Source organism: Tachypleus tridentatus, chromosome 3 (genome assembly GCF_004210375.1).
Source record: "Tachypleus tridentatus isolate NWPU-2018 chromosome 3, ASM421037v1, whole genome shotgun sequence".
Classification (NCBI taxonomy): domain Eukaryota; kingdom Metazoa; phylum Arthropoda; class Merostomata; order Xiphosura; family Limulidae; genus Tachypleus; species Tachypleus tridentatus.
In genome coordinates, this window is record NC_134827.1 from 108,980,984 (window position 1) to 108,994,321 (window position 13,338).

The 13,338-nt window shown below is 35.7% G+C and overlaps 1 protein-coding gene and 1 pseudogene across 1 annotated transcript; one reads left to right on the forward strand and one right to left on the reverse strand.

Annotated features, from left to right (window-relative positions):
- Window positions 1-4,123, reverse strand: part of LOC143245958 (uncharacterized) — a 28,553-nt pseudogene extending 24,430 nt beyond the window's left edge.
- A 176-nt stretch (window positions 4,124-4,299) lies between these two features.
- Window positions 4,300-9,558, forward strand: LOC143245959 (uncharacterized). The gene is made up of 5 exons (XM_076492210.1): window positions 4,300-4,319; window positions 4,455-4,563; window positions 7,148-7,348; window positions 8,559-8,753; window positions 8,965-9,558. The coding sequence occupies exons 1-5, from the start codon at window positions 4,300-4,302 to the stop codon at window positions 9,556-9,558; spliced, it is 1,119 nt and encodes a 372-aa protein (XP_076348325.1).
- The last annotated feature ends 3,780 nt before the right edge of the window (window positions 9,559-13,338 follow it).

The window sequence follows — 13,338 nt, forward strand, 5'->3', positions numbered from 1 at the left end:
GTCAGAAGTCTAATCATAACTCAAGAAAAGAATAAATAAAGTTTAAAAACTAATCATACCTTAACTTATCCGATTATTCATGTGTGACACCTTCAGGCACTTTTAGAAGTGATGAAATTTCTAAATGTTAACACTTGAGTAATAATATTTATCATGAAAGTTAATTTAATATAATAAAAAAAAATCACACACTTTCAGATAAAAATTGTGTGCCTATTTTCTTTCCGAATAAATAAAACATCAATAATGATATGCTACCACAAATTCTACATCAATACAGGTCTCAAGTTACCAAAACATTTTCTTAATTTATTTTACAACTTCAGAAAGGAAGGAAAGAGCCAAAATAAAATTTAAAAGTTTTTTTTTATTGAATGTGATTTTTTCTTATAAAATTCATACAAAAAGACAATAGTTTCTTAGAAAGTTTATTATTTTAATTTTTTTTTTATAAAATAGACGGACTAAAAATTTCTTCTGTGTCAAGAACAAATCTGTGCAATGGATTATTTCTCCTGTGCCAACCATAGATATGTATACTTGATTTTTAGCATTGTAGGCCTACATGTTTCCCGTTGTACCATTTTACGACAGCTAATAAAAGAAAATATTAACTAAAAAAAATAACTAAAAGAAAACATTGGGTGAGAGAGGCTTTGATTGTTTGTTTTTGAATTTTACGTAAAGCTGCACGAGGGCTATCTGCGCTAGCCGTCCATAATTTAGTAGTGTAAGATTAAAGGGAAGGCAGCTAGTCATCACCACCCACCGCCAACTCTTGGGCTACTTTTTTACCAACGAATAGTGGGATTGACCGTCAGATTATAACGCCCCCATGGCTGAAAGGGAGAGCATTACTCGAATTATGAATCGAACGCCTTAATCCACTTGGCCATGCCGGGCCCAGGTGAGAAAGGTGGAATTGTAATAAGGAATATAACATTCCAACTCCTATAATGTAAGAACAACGCAGTAAAGCTAGATTGATATATTGTGTTATTAGAATCGTGAAGATCTAATATTACATTAATGGATATGGTAGTTTTCAACATTCTTAGCCAATGTAGAAAATATTTGGTTATTGTAAGGTTTCCCTTCACTGTATCTTCATATGCCTAAACGACATCGAATTGTATGTTTGTTTTGAATTTCGCGCAAAGCTACTCGAGGGCTATCTGCGCTAGCCGTCCCTAATTTAGTAGTGTAAGACTAGAGGGAAGGCAGCTAGTTATTACCATCCACCGCCAACTCTTTTACCAGCGAATAGTGGGATTGACCGTCACATTATAATGCCCCCATGGCTGAAAGGGCGAGCATGTTCGGTGCGACCGGGATTCGAACCCGCAACCCTCGGATTACGAGTCAAACGCCTTAACCCACCTGGTCATGCCGGGCCGCTCTGATAAGTAAGTTCTTTTTTAGCAAGAAATCTGCCGTCGGCAATGGATGTGACGGACAACAAATGGTTGAAATGCTATTAGACACTTCATATTATTTGTTATCTCTAGTGGACTAAATAAAGAATACAGTATTATAAACTACAACAGGCCTAACTAACACTGATGACTAGAGTTTTCCAATCTATGCAGTTTAATGACAAGCGTAGATTATCTAATACACCAGATATAGCGTACTCGTCAAAAATGCTGGATCGGTTTAACAAATTCGATATAAAGAATAATACATCTTGTGTCAGAGAAACTAACAGACGTTTTCCAACAATACTGAAAGAACATTTCGAAGCTCTTTCTCATAAGTTGAACACATGGTTAAGCATAATCACTTCTTTGATTTTTCAGAGTAGATTGTTTGTTTGTTTTTCTTATTTCGCGCAAAGCTATTCGAGGGCTATCTGCACTAGCCGTCCCTAATTTAGCAGTGTAAGACTAGAGGGAAGGCAGCTAGTCATCACCACCCACCGCCAACTCCTGGGCTACTCTTTTGCCAACGAATAGTGGGATTGACCGTCACATTATAACGCCCCAACGGCTGAAAGGGCGAGCATGTTTGGCGCGACGGGGATGCGAGTCGCACGCCGTAACTCGCTTGGCCATGAAGGGTCCTCATGGAGTAGAAATAACTGGCAAAAACAATATAAATCATATAAAATTTTCTTTATCAAAAAGGCCCGGCAAGGCCAAGCGTGTTAAGGCGTGCGACTCGTAATCTGATGGTCGCGGGTTCGCATCTCCGTCGCGCCAAACATGCTCGCCCTTTCAGCCGTGGGGGCGTTATAATGTGCGGTCAATCCCACTATTCGTTGGTAAAAGAGTTGGCGGTGGGTGGTTATAACTCGCTGCCTTCCCTCTAGTCTTACACTACTAAATTAGGGACGGCTAGCGCAGATAGCCAGCCCTCGAGTAGCTTTGTGCGAAATTCAAAAAATAAACAATCTTTATCAAAAAAAAAAAAAAACAACTTACATTAACAAATATGCAAGTGTGTGTTTATATTTATTCTTATTTTTACATCATTGTGATATTGTAGCACGTGAAAGAAAGTATTGTTTAAAGTTTTTTTAAATATGTACATTCGATTATCCGTTACTAACTAAACAACGTTGTTAAGGGTTAGTTTAAACGTCACTGTAAGATATTGTTGTAATAGTGTTACAATTCGGTATTACTATGACAACAGAATTTTACATTGAAAATAAAAATCTTGTGAAAGGCGATTAGTTGTGAGCAATCTACTAATTTGATTTAAATATGGGAAAAATAGGGAGATATGTGAGGAGAAAGTTACGAAAATTGTTTTTGTGTTTGATTCCATCTTGGTACGTGGTTTTTTATGTGATCTAAAGTGCGTGGATACTCCCTAAGCCTTCATTTGCGAGATAACCCTATTGCTTAATTATGCCTTTCTTGTTATTATTACACATATTATTATTATATATTAACATTTATTTTCACAATTCAAAGATTATCGCATAGTTTAATAATTTAATACAAAATATTATTGCAAGAGTAATTAGAAAACAGTGGACGATGATAGCTATAAAAAAAGATTTTATTATTGTAATTACGTGAAACACTATTTTGTATTAAATGCAACAGTCATTTCTTGTTAGACCTCTACATATTTTGTCTGATACAAGCTTAAAGGAAACATCAGTAATAGCATTAGGGTTTTCTTATTTTCTTTTTCGAATGAAATTACCGTGCTCGGTTTATCTAATTTCTGGGTCTATAAGTTTGTCAATATGGTGATACTGTACTAGCTTTCTTTGGAACAGACCAATACAATTTATAAAATTTTGTTAACATATTAAAGAAAGCAATAATATAAGGAATTAATAGATGACCCAACCAGCATCTTTCAATAAGACTAATATATTTAAATTTCATTTTTTTTTCATATTTTTACACATTTGTTTTATTTGTTTGTTTGTTTTTTAAATTTCGCTCAAAGCTACTCATGGGCAATCTGCGCTAGCTGTCCCTAATTTAGCAGTGTAACACTAAAGGGAAGCCAGATAGTCATCACCACCCACCGCCAACTCTTAGGCTACTCTTTTACCTAGTGGGTAAAGAATAGTTGGATTTACCCTTACATAATAACGCCCCTACGGCTGAAAGGGCGAGCATGTTTGGTGCAGCCTTCAGGTTACGAGTGGAACGCCTTAACCCACTTGGCCATGCCGGGCCATTTATATACATTATTATGTGTTTTTTTTTGTATTGTTTTAATTTCGCGCAAAGCTACTCGAGGGCTATCTGCGCTAGCCGTCCCTAATTTAGCAGTGTAAGACTAGAGGGAAGGCAGCTAGCAATCACCATCCACCGCCAACTTTTGGATTACTCTTTTATTAATGAATAGTGGGATTGGCCGTAACATTATAACGCCCCCACGTCTAAAAGGGCGAGCATGTGTGGTGTGACGGGGATTCAAACCCGCGACCCTAAGATTACAAGTCGAGTGCCGTAACCACTTGGCCATGCTGGGCCCATGATTATGTGTGCGTGTGTACATTTTTTCTTATAACAAATCCACATCGGGCTATCTGCTGTATCCACCGAGAGTAATGGAACCCCTCATCTCACTGTTGTGAATCCAAAGACTTACCTCTGTCCCACAGGGGACATATGTGATTAAAAGCAGTCACTTCTTTAATTTTCCGCATGTTTATATCAAAGGGAAAAAATAACAATATGCATTGTGGACAAAATTAGATTTCCATGTATTAAACAACTTACATTAATAAATGTACATTTACATTTATATTTATTCCATCTTTTGTTTTGTTTAGCTGTTTTGATTTTTACTAAATTATTTTTTTACATACGTAATATTAGTCTCATGCCCCAAGTGACTCAGTGGTAAGTCTGAAAGCTCAAAACGCCAAAATACGGGTTACGATATTCGTGATGGGCACAACACAGGTAGCCCATTGTGTAGCTTTGACCTTAATTCCAAACAAACAAACAAAATACTTTTACTAATTTATTTTATAGCTGCACTGGAAGATACGAAGAAAATGAAAGCTACGTTACAGAGGTAGAAGAAGAGATAGATGATCTTGTCGAAGAAGCCGAATTTGAAAACTTCAGAGAAATAACCACGGTTAGTCAACCACAGGAAAATGAAAAATATAAGTTGTTCTTTTATGAAGAAAGCTTGTTGCGCAACAGTTTCTGTTCACTTTATGAAGGTTCATTTACATTTGGAACAAAAGCTGAAATCCATCAAGCCGAAGAACCATACGATTGCGAGAGACCAAATATTCACGTTTCAACATTCTGTAAAAGGCACTCAGTTTTTCAGTCCAGTAAAGAATTAGAGGGCAGCTATAGAGAACTAGAAAACATGAAAAGTATTTTACAATTTGGATATTCAACAACTCAGTCAGCCACTGTTGACTGTGTTCCAATAAGAACCATGATAAACAGTCAATTACAGGAATATACAGTTACCTTCCTAAAAATAAAAATAAACATATGGTACAACGGTGGGTATTCCCTGGTTCAAACAGCAGAGATACTTATAACGAAACCCGAAATGGAAAGAAGTCTGACACATAAAATCGGTAAGATAATTTTAAATATCCTTATAGTTTATGTAATACATTGTGAGTCGGTCATGGCCTAAACGTTAGTGTGACGAGATGTGAAATCGAAAGATCTAAGTTTGAAAATTCCACTAAACAAGCTCCATACTGTGGGAGAGTGAATACAGTTACTATTTTCAAACACACATACAAAACACTGTTAGTAGCGGGCCCTGCTGACTGGATGGTTGGCTTGTAGTGTCTGTATAAGTACGTTCAGGTAATTAACTTCAATAACTTAAAACTCGCAAATGTTATTTTACACGTTACATTGTGGTTAATCAGCAACCCAATTACAACTATTTGGTGTAACTGAATTTATTTCAAGAACGGCAATGGTATCGAACTGATCTATTATTTGGAGACAAAAAAAGAATCCATTTAATTACTGTAATAATGGTTATTTACATCCGGGTGCTTGGTTAGCTTTGATGAAATGGAAATTATTACACAATATTTTTAATCAAAGATTAGACCTCTGTAACATTTTGTTCAAAGATTTCGTTGTTTTGCTAAAACAGTTTCTGTTAATCTAGTTTTGTTTTTGTTTTTTTCAGCATCTACATCATCAGTGCAACCGTACAGTTCTTTCCTCAATGTCAGCAACTTGAGAAGTTGTTCTTTATTCACACTCTCAAATATCAGCAAAAGTTTCATTTACAGCAGCATCATTTTCATTCTCTTCTATATTTTGGCTTCTTTCATAAATTATCTCATATCATAAACTTTACAAGACTGAGGATCAGCATGAAAATTTATTACTGTACTGAATGCAGTACCTTACATTGTTTTCCATTCCTTCCTGTACTACTTTATATGTTTTAGAAATTGTACACATTTGGTTTGTTTGTTTGTTTTGGAATTTCGCACAAAGCTACTCGAGGGCTATCTGTGCTAGCCGTCCCTAATTTAGTATTGGAAGACTAGAGGGAAGGCAGCTAGTCATCACCATCCACCGCCAACTCTTGGGCTACTCTTTTACCAACGAATAGTGGGATTGACGGCCACATTATAACGCCCCCTCGTGTTGCTTTCAGCGAAATTCCAAAACAAATGAATTATTTTTACATTTTGCATTTATCCACAAACGTTTGTGACTCGTGGTTTAAAATGTACATCTTTAATGAGATAGAGATTATAAAACAGATAGAGAAGATTGGATATTTAAATTTCATCTATAGAATTTAATTAATATAATTAATATTATTACTAATCTTCAGTAAATTAATATGAAATAACTGCTAATTTTATATAATTTTCTGAGAATTATTTAGTAATTGAATATCTAAACTTTAGTTAATATTATTTAGTTACCGTATTGATTAACAAAAATCACATTTTAAAGGGTTAATAAATTTACTTTTGTATATAATTACAAAATTCTTTTAAAATGTGGTTGTCTTGTAAATACTGTAACTAAATCTGTCATATCATATTTAATGACCTAAAATAATTCTTAAATTATTTTGCCATTGGTTTTGGCCTATTTAGGAATACGGTACAACAGTTCTAGAATGTTGGACTACTTTCTATTCTCTTGAATGAATTTTTAATTGTCCTTCCAACATACAACTTTATTATTTCATGTATTAAGTTTTACAAGACTTGAGTATTATTAATATTTAATTAATTTGTTCTTTGACACTGATATGTTTATATAGAAGACCAATATGCAACTTTAACTCTTATAACTATGTGACCTTTGAAAAACGTTTAAACAGATCACTGGCATACCTATGGAAGCTGACTTTTCATTCAACATGACTTATGTTTATCATTAGTTCAACTAAAATTTGTTGTTAGAAGAGTGAACCTTGTCCCTGTACCTTTGCTTCATCATATTAGAAGCTTAATTTCTATTAAAAATTTACATTATGACTCATCTGACATCTATCTCACAGAACTTAAATTATAACAAAGTAATAACACTAATTATATTGTAAATAATTTAAATTTGAATATTATTTTTCTGGAAGAAAAAAATGAATTGAATTTTTTCATACTTGGTTTATTAATCAGTTGTGTAGAATGGTTCACTTTTTTATGAAACTTAGCACTGACATAAAATGTCGGTGTTTAAGAAGGTTTAACTCATTTTAGATGCAAGAGCTTGGAGGTATTCCCATTTTGACTAAACCAACAGATATGTCCAATACTATTCCTGATGAGAAAGTGGTCATCACCCTGGTAACGTATCTCAGTGCACGACTGATTGATCTGAGTGAAGAAATTCGTGCAGCCCGAATTTTACAACTTGCGTGGAAGAGACGACAAATTAGGAAGGAAGAAGCCAAGAGGAAGGTAGGTTCTGGTCGTGACATTAAATATCATTTTGTTTGTTTTAGTTACCCTACATAACTGTTAGTATGACATTTCACTTTCTTCTAATAACAAATGTTATGGCACAAAGAAATAATAAACTTTGTGTAAAGTCATGATATGGTAGATCTAGACAGACTGAGAATTACTGAAGGTCAGGGTGTTATGATACTGGTAAGAATAACCAACAAGGGACCCTCAGTAAGACAGTGTCTACTGCATCTTTATGCAGAGATAAAGATTGTGACGTAAATGGAATATCTGTAATAAGGCTTAATGTACCTTGTAAGATGGTTTCTGCTCTCTCGTGTTGAATAAAGTTTTAAACAGCACTAGCATTGCTCTTGGTTCATTGGAAGACAAAATGTACATTTAAAATAAGGGTAAAATATAAGCCAAAACACAAGACTTCAGATGTAAACAAACCTGGTGCCTCAGTGCTGCTAACAGTGCTGTCCTTGTAGCCAATTTGCAAACTAAAGTTTCAACTGTATTGAGTACCTCTTGTTTGACTCTTAAATTGAAAAACGTTAGATGTACCCTACAAACATTTGGGGAATCTTAATAAACATTTTCCTTATCTAAGAAAACTAAGTTCAGCATAGAAAACATCTTATTACTGTGTTGAAACATACTTTAAGAGAGAGAGAATGTACATTTAATACAAAGCTGGATGTCTAAAAAAAATGTAAGGAAAAAATATCTTGTATATCAAATGTTAAAGTACATTTTGTGCTTAAGTCCATGGATTATTTCTCTTGTGATATTTTACATGGCAGTAAGATGTTTAACAAATCTTTATCTATATAAGCCATTTACAAAGTTAGAGTTTACATAGAGTATTTTGGGTGTTAATCGAAAGGCCATGATGACAGAGGCATACACCTCACAAATGGTTCCATTATTATTACTTATTAACCTCTGGTTAAGAAAAGCCTGTCACAAATTATCACTTGCATTGTTTTGAAAGTCTTTCTTATGGTTACAAGCTATCCTGACACCTTTTCTATATATTGTAAGCGACTTTTATTCCAGTTTAGCAGTTTGAGCGTATCATGTGGAGACTATTAACTTGTAACAGTGATAAGTAAGTAACCAAACTGTTTTCATAGTGTGTTGTACTTTTGCTTTATATGTATACATGTATTGTCAGTATTTGTATTGTTTGGTAATATTGTACTTTATGTTGCAGGCCAAAATTAAAGCTGCAACAGTAATTCAAAGAGCTCTTCGCAAGTTTTTACACCGGCAACAACTGAACAAACAAAACAGGGCAGCGACCATCATTCAGTGTGCCTTTAAATGTTTTGTAGCAAGGAAACGTTTGCAAAGCTTGCGTATAGAGAAACTATTCCAGTACCAACAGCTGATGGCTGTTGTTATTCAGGTTTGTAGTAATATATTGTGGTAGAGTACTTAATTAAGGAAAACTTAACATATTTTCCTGTAAACAGCATTGAAAATATGACGTGCATTATGTTTTTATTGTATAAACAATGAGGTTTTCATACATCTGCATTTAAACAACTGAGAAAATTTGTTATGTAACTAAAGTTATGTGCTGTACATTTTCCGATATCTTGTTTGTTTCTTTCCAGGCTGCTTACAGAGGCTTCAGAACAAGGAAGGAAATGAAGGAAAGATTAGTTGCTGCTGTTACCTTACAGAAGTATATCCGCTCCTGGAAGGCACGGAAATCTTACTTGAAATTCCAACTGGCTGTTAAAACAATACAAAGCCAATATCGTGCCCACATAATAGGGTGTACACAGAGAAGAGAATATATCCGTATAAGGTGTTCCATCATCTTCATCCAAGCTCTTGTTCGTGGTTGGTTAGTCAGGAAAAGACTGGAAAGACAGCAGCGAGCAGCTGTGGCCATTCAAGCTGTTGTGAAAGGGTGGTTAGCTAGACTAAAATACCATCAATTGTATGCTGCTATTCTTAGACTTCAAAGAGTCGTGAGAGCTATATATCATGGTCAGCAGTGCAGAATGGCTTATCTGAGAATCCGTTATGCAGTAATAAACATACAACGATGGTACAGGACGAAGAAAACTCGACGGAGTTTTCTGGCAAAAGAAAAGCTGTCGTTATATTGCAAGCACACGCAAGAAGTTATTTGGCAAAAAATTTCTTTAAAAACAGAAAACAGCAGTAGTTTGTATTCAGAAGTGGTGGAGGAACACTAAGACGGGACAGAAGGTTAGGCAGGATTATCTTGCTCTGAGAAAAAGTGTTGTCATATTACAATCTTATATCAGGTCCTACCTTCTCCGAAAGAGGTACCTGACCCATAGGTCAGCTGTAATAAAGTTGCAGAGCTACTTTCGTATGTTAATGGCTAGAAAACGTTTTCTTCAGATAAGGCATGCAGCAATCACTCTGCAGCAACATTTTAAAGCTACGTTAGCAAGAAACAAAGAGAGACTGAGGTTCCTTCTACTCCTAAAACTAGTGGTTAAAGTACAAGCACAATTCAGAATGAAAAAAGCTCGAAAAGACTTCCTGGCTTATAGACAAGCTGTATTGGTTTTACAAGCCAGAATGAAAGGGTTTATTGCACGCAGGCATTATTTGTTAATCAAGAATTACGTTAAGAAAATAGAAGATAGACGCATTGCTACTCTAAACTGTCGGAAGGAAAGAAAAGAGTATATTCTGAAAAGAAATGCTGCAATTCTCATCCAAGCTGCATATCGAGGATTCGTGGAAAGACGAGAGTTCTGTATGCAAAAGAAAGCTGTGATAAAACTTCAAGCATGTGTACGAATGTACCAACAAAGATCACGATACATGGAACTCTGTTTGGTTACCTACAAAATGCAGGAAAGAGTGCGTGCTTGGCAGTGTGGAAAAGAAATTCGGAGGAATTTCTTGAACTTAAAACAAGCCACGATCACTTTGCAGACACAGTTTAGAATGATGAAGTCCAGGAAACGTTATTTAGAGCTTCAGGTAGCTTGTAGAAGGATCCAGAAGCTGATACGAGGATTTCTAGTTAGAAAAGGTTTAGAATTTTAAAATGGGCCACTCTTGTACTCCAAGAAAGGTACAGAGCAAAGAAACTAGCTGTGGTTTGTCGTAGAGAGTATTTACTTGCTCAAGGAGCTGCTATCACTCTGCAAGCTGGAGTCCGTGGCTGGAAGGTCCGGAAAGAAATCGAATTCAGTCTCGTGCGTGTATTTTGATCCAAGCTCAGTACAGAATGTTTCGGCAGAGAAGTAAATATCTGCTAATGCGAAGATCAGCTGTAATAATACAATGTCGTTACCGTGCTTGGAGTTTGGGGAAAAGAACCATGTTACAGTACCACATCAGTAAGGGAGCTATTCTAACAATACAGGCTTGGGTACGGGGGTGGATATGTAGACGATTGCTGCAGAAGTATTGCAATAATATTGTGACAGTGCAAGCATGCATCAGACAATATCTGGTTAGGAAGAAATACATTCAACTGAAGCAAGTGGTCATCAACCTACAAAGAAGATACAGAGCTGTCAAGGCTTGCAGGTCAGCAAAACACGAGTTTCACAAGGTTAAAACTGCAGTCGTAACAATTCAAGCGGGTTACAGAGGCTGGAAAATTCGGCAAGAAGTTCGTCAGTGGCATTTTGCTGCAACAAGGATTCAGACTTGCTTCAGAAGATACTCAGATCGCAAGTCTTTTCTTAAACTTAAACAAGCAGTAGTAGTTTTACAGAAAGCTATCAAAGCATATTTGATGGGACAGAAAGATAGAGCTTTCTACTTGAGCTTGAAGGAGTCTGTGATAAGAATCCAGGCAGCATATCGGGGTTGGAAGCTTCGATCAGCACTGAAACGCAGACGAGATGGTGCTGTAATAATTCAAACTCTTTACAGAGGATATAGAGAGAGAAAGAAATATGCTGCAAAAAAAAGAGCAACATTGGTACTTCAAGCTCATTTCAGAGCTTTTCTGAACGGAAGAAGGGAATTGGAACGTTACTTAGTAATGAAGAAAGCAGTGTTGGTAATCCAGAGCTCTTGGCGAGGGCACCAGGTAAGACAACACTTGAAGAAAGAACACCATGCAGCCATAATCATTCAGAGATACATCAGGGGATTTATTGCTAGAAAGAACTTTCAGAGAAGAAAAAGTCTGTTCATCAGGATCCGACAGCTTGTAACTGATGTTTTAATACTCCAGAAACTCAAAAAGAAAATTCTGAGGAAGAGACGGGCTACCACATTGGTACAGGCTTGGTTTAAGGGATATTTAGTCAGGAAAAAAATGAAGGAAGAAAAGGCTTCAATTATAATTCAGTCCTACATGAAAATGTTTATAGCAAGAAACAAGTTTCTGGAAATGAGGGCTGCTTGTGTTACTTTACAAAAGTATGTCCGTGGTTTGATAAAGAGAGCAGAATTTTTACAGATGTGTCGTGCGGTTACATTCATTCAGCAAAAGTTTAAAGCAAAGCTCTCTGGACGAGCTGAGTACAGAAGGTACCAGTTGCTACGTAACGCTTGCATCAAGGTGCAGGCTTGGTGGCGAGGTTACGTTGTAAGGAAAACGGTTGGTCGTAATCGTTGGGCTGCTACCACAATACAGGCTGCATACAGGACACATAGGACAAGAAAACAATTTGTTCAACTGAAAAAGACAACTGTACTTCTTCAACAGAGATGGAAAGCAAAGTTACAATGCAGGTTGTATCATCAGCAATTTGTGCAATTTCGTCAGAGTGCCATAATAATCCAAAGCGCTTACAGAGGCTTCGTGGCAAGGAGAATTACGAAAACCATGGTTTCTGCACGTATTGTTCAGTCTGTCATACGTTGCGTCATTGTAAGAAAGAAATTCTTAGTAATGAGGTCCTCGGCCATGAAGTTGCAGTCTTGGTATCGCATGGTGCTGGCTAGGGGGAAGTACCAAAAGAAACTCAGGGCAGTATATGAAATACAGAAATACTTTCGAAGTTGGTTGTTAGCAAAAGAAGTGAGAAAAGGCTATCTTGAGCTTCGAAAGAGTGTTGTGATAATTCAAGCGTGCTTTAGAGCAACAATATATAGAAAAGGTTTCAGGTTGTGAGAAATCGTGTTGTTTACATTCAAACCTCATATCGAGGGCGAAAACTAAGACAACAGTTTCTTCTCCAGCGAAGAGCTGCTGTGGTGATTCAACGTTGGTTTCGGGCAATACGTGAGGATCGAACACAAAAGATTAGGTTTGTTATACTTCTGTGTTGTTTGACCATTGTAGCTATTGTTGCCTGAAAAAAATTCAGTAAATTTGCTTGTATATATTATTTGTTAAGTGAATCATTTAAAGTTTTTCAATTAAGTTTGTTAAGCATATCATAACTTGAAATTTAGTATGCACTGCTGAATTGTTTACAAAGTGTTGGTTTTATAGAATAATAGATACAACTCTATTTTATGTTAAATAATGCATGTTGAACAACGTGTTGAAATATATACATCAAGATTTGTTTGGATTCAACAAGTGATTTAATTGGAATATGATGTGTACCTGTTTGCTTCTATCAATAATTTGTTTTACTATAAAATTTAATGTAACACTTAAAGTGTATTGGTAAAGTTACTTAGCCAAATAATAGTAATGATTTATAATTTAAATAGATTAAACAGATGAGGATCCCACTGGGTGATTAACTTTATCACGAATATCTTTAAAATGTAAATATTTATTTATTGTAATTAAAATCAACATTTCTCCCTATAGAAGCTGGCTATTTTGAGGCATTTTTTGTGATTAACAACAAATCTTGCAGTTCATGGAAATTTCTTTTGGCCTTAAATGGTGCGGTTTTAATTACAAAATAAAGATTTCCACTGAAAGTGTTCATGATATCACATTATATCCAGTTTGTTTCTCACTTGGTAATGTCTTCATGATATCACATTATATCCAGTTTGTTTCTCACTTGGTAATGGTTCATGATCACATTATATCATCTTCATGATATCACATTATATCAGTTTGT

Coding starts and splice junctions, on each gene's coding strand:
- LOC143245959 (XM_076492210.1), top strand. CDS start 4,300: ATGCCCCAAGTGACTCAGTG. Junction 4,564..7,147: donor ACTTCAGAGAAATAACCACG/GTTAGTCAACCA, acceptor AACTCATTTTAG/ATGCAAGAGCTTGGAGGTAT. Junction 7,349..8,558: donor AGGAAGAAGCCAAGAGGAAG/GTAGGTTCTGGT, acceptor TTTATGTTGCAG/GCCAAAATTAAAGCTGCAAC.